We start from the raw sequence: 12,214 nt of genomic DNA, 5'->3' as shown, positions 1-12,214 counted from the left end.
TTTGTTTCTTATGGTATAACATCAACAACCAAATTAAATGTCGTCAATGATATCATCGTTGCATTTGTTAAGAAACCAAAATTTTATTTGGGTCCTAATTTTGAGATCGATCATAGAACGAATAGAAGTAGTGGTTTAAAAAGAAGGATAAGAGTGGTGATTTGAGAAGAAACGTGACGTAGTTTTTGTGTCATGGGTAAAATTTTAAATTCTATCAATACGAGATACGCTCTTATACAATTTTGTATATATTTTAACTTATTATACTATATTTGAAAATGTTTTTTTTATTTTATATATCAATTTTGAATAATTATAAAAAAATCAATAATAAGCTGATGATCATTTCAGTCATTATATCTAAAAATGATAATATGATATTATTTACCTAAACACCTATAATCAACTAGTTACGTTGTTGAAGCATATAAAGTAATTTATCAAACACTAATTCACTTTATAAAACAACAAATTTTAAGAAAAACACAATTGCTAGCAATTATTTAAAAAGGTAATGACAATCGAAAGAAAGGTCTTAGCAACCATTACATTCGGGTAAAAGGTTGTTGAAAAAAGCAATCGATGTGTTTTCCTGTTTTGATACCCATCATCTTGCAGTAACGCATGAAAAATTCAAATCTGTCAAGAACAGATGTATCAGCATCATGTCCACATTCTTCTCCGCCGTTGATTATGTTCGTAATGACACCAAAACCCGGGAGTCTTCGAGCAGCTATGTCCGCTTTTGTGGGACGCCATTTGCCGATGATAACATCGTGACACGATGGTATGTTTAGGCCTCGCGATGTCATCCAATACCAAATGGCTGTTTTGAATGACACAACTGGGTCTGTAGCTAACAAATCTGGATTCTTCAACAAATCCAATCCTAATGCTTTACCAGCTTTCATATAGTTGAAGTTGCTAATTTCAAGGGAAAAAAATAGTGTCAACATTTAGTATAATCAACGGTATATAATCAACGATATAAAGGTGTAGTTAAATAGTACTATTGGAGTTGCATGGGTCCACGACCGTAGTATTTTTGAGCAGGAGCACAAGGCCATTTTGGATCGCAATATGAATCATTTGTTGTTTCTTTTATACGGCAATATCCCCAGAAAGTTGGACCATCCGGTACAGCAACCCATCCACCTACACACATTTTTTTTTCAAATAAACAATCAAGTTATGATAACGAGCACAGCTACCTCTCTCGAAGTTCAATTATTGTTATATTTGTATACTTACTAACCGGTGGTTTGGTGAGAAGTTTGGGCGAGGAAAGCGGCTACCTCCCTCTTTCGAACGGAAGGTTTTCCGGTCGTGGCAAACCCAAAGCGACTGAAATAACGAGCAGCTGTAATAAAAGCTTGGTAACTATAGAACCCTTGGCTTTCACACTCAGGATCCTTTTGATGCTTGAACATTTCATTGAACATTGTGGGGGTAATGAGGTTTCCCACATCGTCTCCTTCATTAGGGGAAGGAGTTGTTGAAGGCACTCCCCGTCCCCATAACAAACTAAAGAGTAAGCAAATTAATAGCAGTATCTTCATTTTCTTCACTTTCACACTTTCAATTGGAGATTTTGATGCTATTATATTGTATGTCGTTGTTGTACTAAAAATAAGATGATTGAAACAAATTGATAAAATAGTTTGTGTAGTCTCGAAAATCTATAAGAACCGAATAAGGAGTGAAGTTCACATTTTTATTGTACAAACTTTGATTTATTAATTCAAACCACACTCACTGCAAAAAGAAATATAAAACAGTTTCCACTGTTATTAAATTCTACTTCATTTAGTATCTTATTCTTAATCTAGATACTTTATATAAATAATTACAATCCTAATAATCATTAATTTCTTTTGCTTGCCTATCACATGGTCTTTATAATATTATCAACTTTAAATAAGGGTGTTCAGATTAGATTTTACTATAAAATTAGGAATATTTATCCCTTATGAATTTTCGTTTTGCAACATGTTTATTTATTTTAGATTTAAATAATATTTTTAATATTTTCATCAACATTTTATTAAAATTATTTACGAAATATAGTATTTAAATGATTAATATTACTCGATGATATAATGTTAAAATTTGTTTTCAATCATTAACTTAAATAATTTTTAGGTCATGATATCGAAGAGTGGTTTGAAAATTCATATAAAAAATGATATTTTATGGATTATTTTAAGCTTTTTGAGTGAAATTCAGAATTTATAAGATAATTAATGAATGAGAAGTAAAAGAAAAAAAAAATGAAAGTAGAGAGTTTTGGAAATTAAAAAGAGTATGTGGGTAAAATAATATTTAAAGAAGTTGATGAGTGTTCTATCCATGATAACGTTGCCATTCAAGTGGAGGGACCAACAAAATTAATGCACCACTTATAGGTCCCTTTCTTGTATTTTGATCTTGAAAACAATATAGTAATATAGTATTTCATTTTCCACGTGAACATTCTTATTAAAAGTAAAATAAAATAAAATATATAAAAATTAATTTGAGTTTTATTATTATTATTATTATTATTATTATTATTATTATTATTTTATAAAAAATAAATTCATAGTACCAACAAAATATGAAGATTTTATATTATAGAAGTACTACAAATTAATTTGTTAGATTCTAATAATACAACTTTTAATTAGTTGGCTAACATTGGCATGTATCACAATCTCCTAAAAGTTATTATGTGACACATATTAGTAGAAGTTATTATGGTACCACTCTAAAACACTTTTAGATTTTAGGAAAAACTATCTATTTAGTTCTTAAATTTTGATAAATATCGGCTAGCTTTTAGTCTCTGAATTTAAAAAAATAGACATTTTCAATTCTCAAGTTTATAAAAAAATGGGTAATTATAATAGTTAGCAATTTTTAGAATAATTATTAAGTATGTAGCAATATTTTAAAAAAATTGCAAAAATAGCAAAATCTATCAGTGATACACTTCTTTCGTTGATAGACTCTTATGGTTTGTCAGTGATAGACCAACATTTGCTACATGGTCTATCGGTGATAGACTCCTATCATTGATAGATTTTGCTATATTTGCAATTTTTTTAAAATGTTGCTATATACTTAATTATTTTGAATATAATTGCTACATTTGCAACTATCCCGTTTATTATAATGTTCTAAATGTATTTTATGTTTGATTTTTCAAAATAATTATATAATTATAATTTTTAAAAATGATTTTTAGAAGTTATTTTTCTAATTTAAAAGGTCACATAATTATTTAAAATAAAAATAAAGAGTTATTTGAGGTAGTTTTTAAACTTATTTTTTAAAAAAACTAAAAAAGTACATTTTTAAAACTCATGGATCAAACACACATATTCATCAAAACCTACGGACTAAAAAAATAATTTTTCTTAGATAAATATATATATATATATATATATATATATATATATATATGTATATGTATGTATGTATGTAATTTACAAAAAATTAAAAGAGAAAAAATTCAAATTATTCCCCCCCCCCCCCCCCCCACACATATATCGAGTGAGGCCTCTAGCAAACTTCGCTTGAAAAATTAAATGTCGATAAAAGAAATGTAAGAACAAAACCAAAGGAAGAGTAATTTATTATCAAATTTAATTAAATTATCTTAAACAATAAAATTATATATTTGTTATATTTGTAAATAAGTTAAGAATAAAAAGAATGATTACCTAAAAACTTGATTTTTCCTAAAATCATAAAACACATCGAACATTCTCGATCTTTCTTTGTAACAACAAAAAGCAATTGACTTAATTTCAAACAAAAATATGAAAAACAAAATATATTTGTGAAAATCTTAAGAAGTAGTATCACAAAAATGTATTGATTGGTCTTCAGACGCTGTCCTTTCATACCCAAATTGCTTTATTCACAAATTGGTTCAATCAAATCAAATCAAAATTATCGTTGAAATGACACGAAAAGTTTGAAAACTAAAATACACTTTCAAAGTTTTTTTGAAAGGATGGTTATAATCAATTAGTTTTTTTAAATGATTTAATTTTTAAATTAATCTCTAGAAAACGTATTTCAAATACATCTTAATTCAACCGACTTCCATATATTTAAAGGTTAGAATATATCCAAATTGTGTGAAGTAAAAAAAATCATTTAACGTCATAGTCACTATCATACTATACTTGAATGGAGTTATGTATATATCTCCTAAAGATAATATGTGTTGCATTTTAAAATTAATTAACAATGAAAAGGTCAAATGTTCATGTATCTTACAAGTATTATATAAGAATTTTTTTTTTTTAATTTTACTTAAATTTTGCCACGTCATTATGCTTTAGAATAAAGGAATTTAAACCAAAGAATTTGTTTTAGGGCTGTTTTCAAAAATATAAAAAAGCGGTAAAATATTTAAATAATTTCTAAAATAGAAAAAGTCTAGAGGCTCATTTGTCTATAATATAAAAAATGTTCCATCAACCATATTGTCAATAACACGCGCGTAATATATTTGTAATTGTTTAGATTTCGTTATTGTTTGATACGCGATCGTTTAGATCTTGTTCAATATATACGCGATCGTTTAGATATAGCTACAAGGCAATCGTTTAGATATGGTTATAATTTATACGCGATCGTTTAAATATACCTACAATTTATACGTGATCGTTTAGGTATGACTACAATTTATCTTTTCAATTTCATCGTTTAATTTTGGTACACGATCGTTTAGATTTATTTACACTTTACTTTTTTTATTACATTTGGCTAATTCAATCCAAATGGTTTTTTTCAAAATTTTTTATAGACGATCTTTTGTTTTTTTTACATGATCTTTTGTTTTTTTTACATAATCGTTTATTTTTTAAACAATTTTTTACATTTGGCTACTTTAATCTAAATGATTTTATTTTCAAGATTCTTTATATACTATATTTTAAATTTTGCAAGAAAAGATAAATGAAAGGGCAAACCTCATATGTTTTAAAATGATTAACCTTATACCATTTATTATACGCACTATAAATAGTTTACATTTATGAAAGATTTCCTTATTTTTATGGATTAAATCCTTTTCTTTTAGTTAGATGAGGACCAAAAAAAATTCATATTATTTGGTCAAATTAGTTATTTTCCTTTCCTCTAATTGGGTCAAAAAGATTTTTTCCTTTAATTCCATAAATAACTAATGGAGGAATATAGAAACCATTCAATATTAAACATTCTAATAACGTGACCATACGTTACGTTGCTATTAAAAAACTAAAAAATGTTGCTTCATAATAATAACAATGATTATACTTATTTAAAAATTAAACTATGGATTTGGACTCGAATCCATGAAATGTAGAAGTGTTCACCAAAATGTCAAAAGAGAAACTTAATACTATAAACTTAAAGAAGTATATATGAATGGTCAAAATTTATAATAAAAAAAGTTTGATTTCTTTCTATCAAATCCATCCCACCACTTTATACTAATGAAGTTTGTGAACTATATTATATCTAATTTGACTTTAATTGTTTTTGTGTTTTCCCCAGGAGGAAAGTCTAAGTCAAAGACAATAACAAAACCATTTGATTTAAATTTACGTAACTTAAAATAATAGATTTGGATTTTCCATGATCTAATATTTAGATTGTGTATTGCAAACACTCAAAGTTAAATATATATATATATATATATATATATATATATATATATATATATATATATATATATATATATATATATATATTAATTTTAGTATATATGTTTTATGTGTGTGTTACAATTTATTTATTCATAACATTTTAGGCTTATTAGACAAGTTAACTATCAATTTTTCATATTTATAGTTTCAATTTTCTTCTTTCGCTATTTCGGGTAATTTTTCGTAATTTTTTTTATAATTCTTATATATAAAATAAGTTAATTTTTTTAGCATTAAAAATTATAAAATTTTGTTATATTTATAGATATGTTTAGTAGTTTTTTTGACGTCTACAATCATTTTTTCAATTTTTATGTTTTCGATATTTTCAAATTTTAAACTTAAAATATAAAATTACTTTAAAATATATATTTTTTTAAAAAAATAAAAATCGTTTTAAAGGATGTCAAATTGACAAATATGTATAGTAGTGTAGTCCATCGTACATTATGTTTTCTTAATATTTTGTAGATATTTTGATTTATTTTGTTACATTTAAAAATAGTCATTTAAATTATAATATTTTGTATTATTAACTCAATTTGTTTTCCAAATTAATATCAAATTTAATATAAATCATACAATATTATAAAATGATAAAATAACTACAAAATATATCAAATTTTTTCAGATAGAATATCATACAATTTTGACATCTGAAGTAATTTTTTATTAAAAATTACAAATAATCCAGTTTTTTAAAATTAATCAATGATGAGTCAATTTAAAAATTTAACTAGTAAATTACATCTACTATTAAACACATTTAGAACTTTATTTAAATTAAAATATCAATTTATACTTCCAAATTTTAGGAGTTATATTAATTAATTTAAATTCTCACTTAATAATCATTTGAATTTTAGTTCTAAATTTTTGCAACCGTTACTTTAGTTTTTTGTTTGAAGAAATCTGTACAAAACAAATAATTAAAAAGTAGTATTTGTATTTATGTAAGTAGTCAATTTTTAAAACAAACTTTGAAAATACGTACACATGCATGTCGAAAATTGATAAATAGGTGATTTTTAAAAGTAATTATAAAAAAGAATCTAATTAATTAATGGAGTTTAATTAGTTCGAATTATAAATTTCCCTTGAGATCTAATTCAACCAAACGTGAAAGAAGAAAATAGATTCGATTTTTATTTCATGATTGTAGTTGATAAAACCCTTTTAAAGTTAAGTATACACAAATCAACATTGGCCACACACATATATACATATATACATATATACATATATACATATATACATATATACATATATACATATGTATATTAAATTGGGTGTAATTGAGGTATCATTACATCATCGTTGATCTTATCCTTTCCTCTAAGACATCAAAGTTGAAAAGATCAAAAACCAAAACGTGAATAAAGGACTACTGTCCCCCTCACAATTATTACATTATATGTACCAAAAACAAAGAAAAGAAAAGAAACAATCAATATCTAAAAATTGAGAGGAAAAAGAACTGACCAACAACCCAACATTTTTTAATTCCATATATCTATATTTATATAATCTAATTTTTTTTTTATATTTTATAAATATTTTAATTTATTTTACTAATTTTAAAAATAATTTTTTAACAAATAATCCTAAATCCTCTCTCTCTATATATATTTATTTATTTATAGGATTTAGGACTTGTGTCATATTTGTTAAAAAATTATTTTTAAAATTAGTAAATATATAGATATACATGTGTATATATGGGTGTATGTATGTGATTTTTTTTTTTTTTTTGTGTGAAGTGAGATATACAAATATCTATCTATCTTAAAAGAAAAACATTTGATAGCATGTAGAATAACGACATTGTACATCTATTTTTGTGCAATAATTCACATAGATATTTGATTACAAGTTATTACGTGATAATTTTTATAATTAAACATTTTTTAATATATTTTACCTTTATAATTACACTCCATTGAAATATCATTAATAAGCAATTATTGTTTGTATCCCATAGATTCTATATATGCACCAGTATGCATCAAAGAATACATCAAAATTTATTGAACACATAATTAATTATGATTGAATAATAGAAAGAGGGGCTGTACATAATAATATTGATTTACATTATAAGAGATTTACCCTAGAAAGTAGAAGTAGTGAGACTATTCAAACTCAAAGGGTGACATTATACTTGATGTCAAAGATTAAAAAGAAGAAAAAGATGGATCAAGTTGGGAAGACGACCAACAATATAATTAAAATAATAAACAAAGATTGCGGTCAAGTTAATTATTCCAAACAATCCAAATTTGATATCCATTTCATATCTTATATATTAGCTTTTCAAATTCCACCAAAATGTCATCCTATAAATATCTTTACTTCCCCTAATCTTTTTTCATCATATCTTTTCTCGTTTGATACACAAACAAAAGAAAAAAAGAAAAACAATGAAGTGCCACAGCTGCCTTATAATTATAATCTTAGCCTTTGCATTGTTAGGAGCTGCCTCAGCCGAGCAATGTGGGCGGCAAGCCAATGGAGCTCTATGCCCCAACAACCTCTGCTGCAGCCAATACGGTTGGTGCGGTGACACCGACGCCTATTGTAAAGACGGTTGTCAGAGCCAATGTGGTTAGTTTAATTTCTTTCTATCCATTCCTTATAATTTGATAAAACTTCGTAATTAACTTTTACGATTTGATAAGAAAAAATCCTGATGTAATAACTATTTAAAGTAGGAGTGTTTGTATGAAAGCATATAAATTTTAATTACTAATCATAGACTACATTGTGACATGAATTTAACATGAAATTTGCTTGTAATAATAATATACATAATAATTAATTCAAAGAATTAGCACACTCGTACTATCATTACCTTTGTAATTACAATGCATCGAAATATTGTTAATAAAAAATTACTGTTTGCATCCCTTAAATTTCATATGCTCTTGTTGCTATGCATTCCACTTTTACTATGATCGAAAAAATATATAAAAATTTATTAATCACGTAATTAATTATGATTTAATTATTGAGAGAGAGTCATAGGAAATCAATATTGACTTGTCCTACAAGAGTTTTGCCCTAAAAAGTAGAATTAGTGAGACTATTCAAACTTAAGGAATGGGGTGACCTCACCAATCACTCCCATCAATTATGATGTCAAAGATTAAAAAAAAGAAGAAGATCGATCAAATTGGCTCTACGACCAACAATATAATTACAATAATAAACAAAGATTGTGGTCAAGTTATTCCAAACAATCCAAATTTGATATCTACTTCATATTTTATATACTAACATTCCACCCCAAAATGTCATCCTATAAATATCTTCACTTCCCCTAATCTTTTTCATCACATCTTTTCTAGTTTGAAACACAAACAAAAGAAAAATACAAAAACGATGAAGTCCCAGCTGAGCTGCCTTATAATCTTAGCCTTTGCATTTCTTTTAGGATCTACCTCAGCGGAGCAATGCGGGCGGCAGGCCAATGGAGCTCTATGCCCCAACAACCTCTGCTGTAGCCAATACGGTTGGTGCGGCGACACTGACGCCTATTGTAAAGACGGTTGCCAAAGCCAATGCCGGGGCTCGACTAGTCCTACACCACCCTCTACACCCTCCGGTAGTGGTGTAGGAAGTATCATTACCGAAAGCCTATACAAACAAATGCTCAAATATAGTACGGATTCTAGATGTCCGAGTAATGGATTCTATACCTACAATGCTTTCATTACTGCTGCTCAATCCTTTCCTGGCTTTGGTACCACGGGAGACGACGCTACTCGTAAGAGAGAGCTTGCAGCTTTTTTCGGTCAAACTTCTCATGAGACTACTGGTTTGTTTCAAAACTATATCTTTTTCTTTTTCTAAAAAAATTTAGTTTCATTTCAATGCTGTTGACTTGAAAATTAAACAAATTTTGTTCCTGATGTAGGAGGATGGGCTTCTGCACCGGATGGTCCATATGCATGGGGATATTGTTTCATAAGGGAGATAAATCAAGATGTGTATTGCACACCTAGCAGCCAATGGCCATGTGTTTCTGGTCAGAAATATTATGGTCGTGGACCAATCCAACTAACTCAGTAAGTATATAAGGCCCCCCATATTAAATAAAAAAAATATCTCAGTATTTTTGGTTAAGTTTAATCCTAACTCATATATAAAATTGTATACTTGGTTATAGCAACTACAACTACGGGCCAGCAGGAAATGCACTAAGTTTGAATTTGCTAAGCAACCCTGATTTGGTAGCCACAAATGCTATTATATCATTCAAAGCAGCCATTTGGTTTTGGATGACACCGCAAGGAAACAAACCATCATGTCACAATGTTATTACCGGCAATTGGCAACCTTCTAGCGCTGACAGTGCCGCCGGAAGAGTCCCTGGCTATGGTGTCCTCACCAACATCATCAATGGTGGACTCGAATGTGGGCATGGCCCCGACTCTAGAGTTGAAGATCGAATTGGATTTTACAAACGATACTGCGACATATTGGGTATTGGTTATGGCAGTAACTTGGATTGCTACAATCAACAGTCTTTCTAAATTAAAACATTGATTCACCCTTATAAATTATAATTAATACTATGCAATACAATAAAGGGTCTTTTTTATTGTTATAATTGTAAAAGATCACTAGTATGAGTGAGTTATTAGACATTGTATTATCTTTCAATAAAGAGGAGAATTATGCATTCACTTTTCCATTGAAACAAATCAGTTTGATTATTGTTTTCTTGTAATAACGTCAAAAGCGAAGAATATTTGTATACAATTTTATGGAAATTGTAAGAAATAACACTCAAAGTCTTTTATGTTTTACAAATAGCATTTTTTTTATTAATTCTTTTAATGATCACACATTCAGATACATTTTGATTGAGATCGATATCAAGACCAAAATTTAAAATTAAACATCTTTAGATAGAACATTCAAACCAATAAAATTATATTGAAAGATTAAATTTGACTACTAAGTTTTCGTTTTGGTAAACAAGATTGATCCTAGTACAATTAAAGCAATCGATTAAAAAGGATATTATTCGTGAAGTATGATTTTTTTTTTTGTGTTATTTTTAACAATTTTTCAATATTTTTACGAGGCCACAGACAAAATAGATCACTATAGTTCTTAATTGAAAAGTTTTTAATGTGATATATATGAATAAAAATATAATCAAACATTTTTACCATATTTTTCCAGGTGGTGTATTCTAATTTTATTTTTTCAGAAATTTTATTAAAGATTAGTTTTGAAATTAATTAAGTCCTGTTAAAATAAAAGAATAAAGAAAATAGAGAATTGAAGTCGTCTTAATTTTTCTTTTTAAAAGAAAAAGTGGAACCTTTGTTTCCATTAGTTGTACTACAAAATAAAATCTTTTATCGCTAAAAAAAACTTATTAGTTTTGTTTCTTAATTATTTGGGTGTTTTTATTTTATTTTATCTTTTCAAAAATTGATTCATGAATACACACAAAGTGAATATAATATTATTAAGGAATTATTCTAACTTTGGGAGTTGTACTTAAAATTATGTTGGACTGATATATACATGCATTGTTCAATCATCCAATAAATTGGGTTTGGAAAAGTCAAATATGGATTATTGAAAAATGTAATTTATCTTTTTGTGTTTATGGAATTCAAATAATTATTTTTTCTAAAAAATTAAAACTTTGACTATATCATAAATATTTTTTTCATCAACAATTAATTAAAATATTTTATAAAATTTATCACTTAATAGAGTCGGATCAAACGATTTAATGAATCGCAATAGATACATCGAATGCTATATAAATTTTTGTCTTATTGTTAGATTAGTTGTTTCGTATGCTATTATATTTCAATTTGATGTTTTTGTATTAATTTTTTTACGAACTTATGATTTAGATAAAGATTAATTTGTAGTGTAGAGATATGAAATAAAAGTTTAAGAATTAAATTTGTAATTTAGATAAAAATTTAGTTAGGGTTAAGTTTCTAAAAGGTATGGTTTAGAATTAAGTTAAATGTATATTAAGATAAAAAGTCAAATAAGCACAATAATTATGTTGCGTGTTTCCTTTGATTTGTGAAATGAGGCTACCATCATTTTATAGTTTTTTTTTTTTTTTTTTAATATAGATTAAATCTAACATACCTATTTCTTTTTCCTTTGTGAGTCTTTTTTTTTTTCTCTGTCAATTTTGCTTTTGAAATTTTTTGAATGGTTAGAAAAACTTTTCTAAATTATCGAGTATTTATGATGAAATTTTAAAATTAAACATAAAACTTATACTATCAAATTATTTTGGTTTCATCAGATTACTTTTAACTTTTATTTTATTTTATTTTATTTTATTTTAATTTAACTCAAATAGGATAAATATCAAATTTTGTTTATGTTTTTTCATAAATACATACATATATATGAAATTTTTTTAGCAATATGCAGTACTGCATCAAAATTAAATTTCTAACATCAAAATCAATAATACAAAAATTAGCTTAATGTGAGCTAAGTTATAATGTCTATCAATTGATCAAATTAAA

General features: G+C 26.4%; 2 protein-coding genes across 2 annotated transcripts; one reads left to right on the top strand and one right to left on the bottom strand.

The window, feature by feature from the left end:
- Positions 1–433: 433 nt before the first annotated feature.
- Positions 434–1,698, bottom strand: LOC103485363 (endochitinase-like). The gene is made up of 3 exons (XM_008442912.2): positions 1,256–1,698; positions 1,011–1,155; positions 434–924 (listed from the first exon to the last, which is right to left on the bottom strand). The coding sequence occupies exons 1-3, from the start codon at positions 1,557–1,559 to the stop codon at positions 546–548; spliced, it is 828 nt and encodes a 275-aa protein (XP_008441134.1). The 5' UTR covers positions 1,560–1,698; the 3' UTR covers positions 434–545.
- Positions 1,699–8,990: 7,292 nt separating this feature from the next.
- Positions 8,991–10,393, top strand: LOC103485182 (chitinase 1-like). The gene is made up of 3 exons (XM_008442678.3): positions 8,991–9,504; positions 9,604–9,754; positions 9,856–10,393. The coding sequence occupies exons 1-3, from the start codon at positions 9,069–9,071 to the stop codon at positions 10,220–10,222; spliced, it is 954 nt and encodes a 317-aa protein (XP_008440900.1). The 5' UTR covers positions 8,991–9,068; the 3' UTR covers positions 10,223–10,393.
- Positions 10,394–12,214: the final 1,821 nt, after the last annotated feature.

This window comes from Cucumis melo, chromosome 8 (genome assembly GCF_025177605.1).
Source record: "Cucumis melo cultivar AY chromosome 8, USDA_Cmelo_AY_1.0, whole genome shotgun sequence".
In the NCBI taxonomy this organism is placed as follows: Eukaryota; Viridiplantae; Streptophyta; class Magnoliopsida; order Cucurbitales; family Cucurbitaceae; genus Cucumis; species Cucumis melo.
This window is presented reverse-complemented; position numbering and strand designations above follow the sequence as displayed.

Excerpts from the sequence above, each read along its gene's own strand:
- LOC103485363 (XM_008442912.2), bottom strand. The coding sequence starts at position 1,559 with ATGAAGATACTGCTATTAATTTGCTTACTCTTTAGTTTGTTATGGGGA. Across the intron at positions 1,156-1,255 it reads AACTTCTCACCAAACCACCG|GTGGATGGGTTGCTGTACCG; the intron begins GTTAGTAAGTAT and ends AAATGTGTGTAG. Across the intron at positions 925-1,010 it reads GGACCCATGCAACTCCAATA|CAACTTCAACTATATGAAAG; the intron begins GTACTATTTAAC and ends CCTTGAAATTAG.
- LOC103485182 (XM_008442678.3), top strand. The coding sequence starts at position 9,069 with ATGAAGTCCCAGCTGAGCTGCCTTATAATCTTAGCCTTTGCATTTCTT. Across the intron at positions 9,505-9,603 it reads AACTTCTCATGAGACTACTG|GAGGATGGGCTTCTGCACCG; the intron begins GTTTGTTTCAAA and ends TTCCTGATGTAG. Across the intron at positions 9,755-9,855 it reads GGACCAATCCAACTAACTCA|CAACTACAACTACGGGCCAG; the intron begins GTAAGTATATAA and ends ACTTGGTTATAG.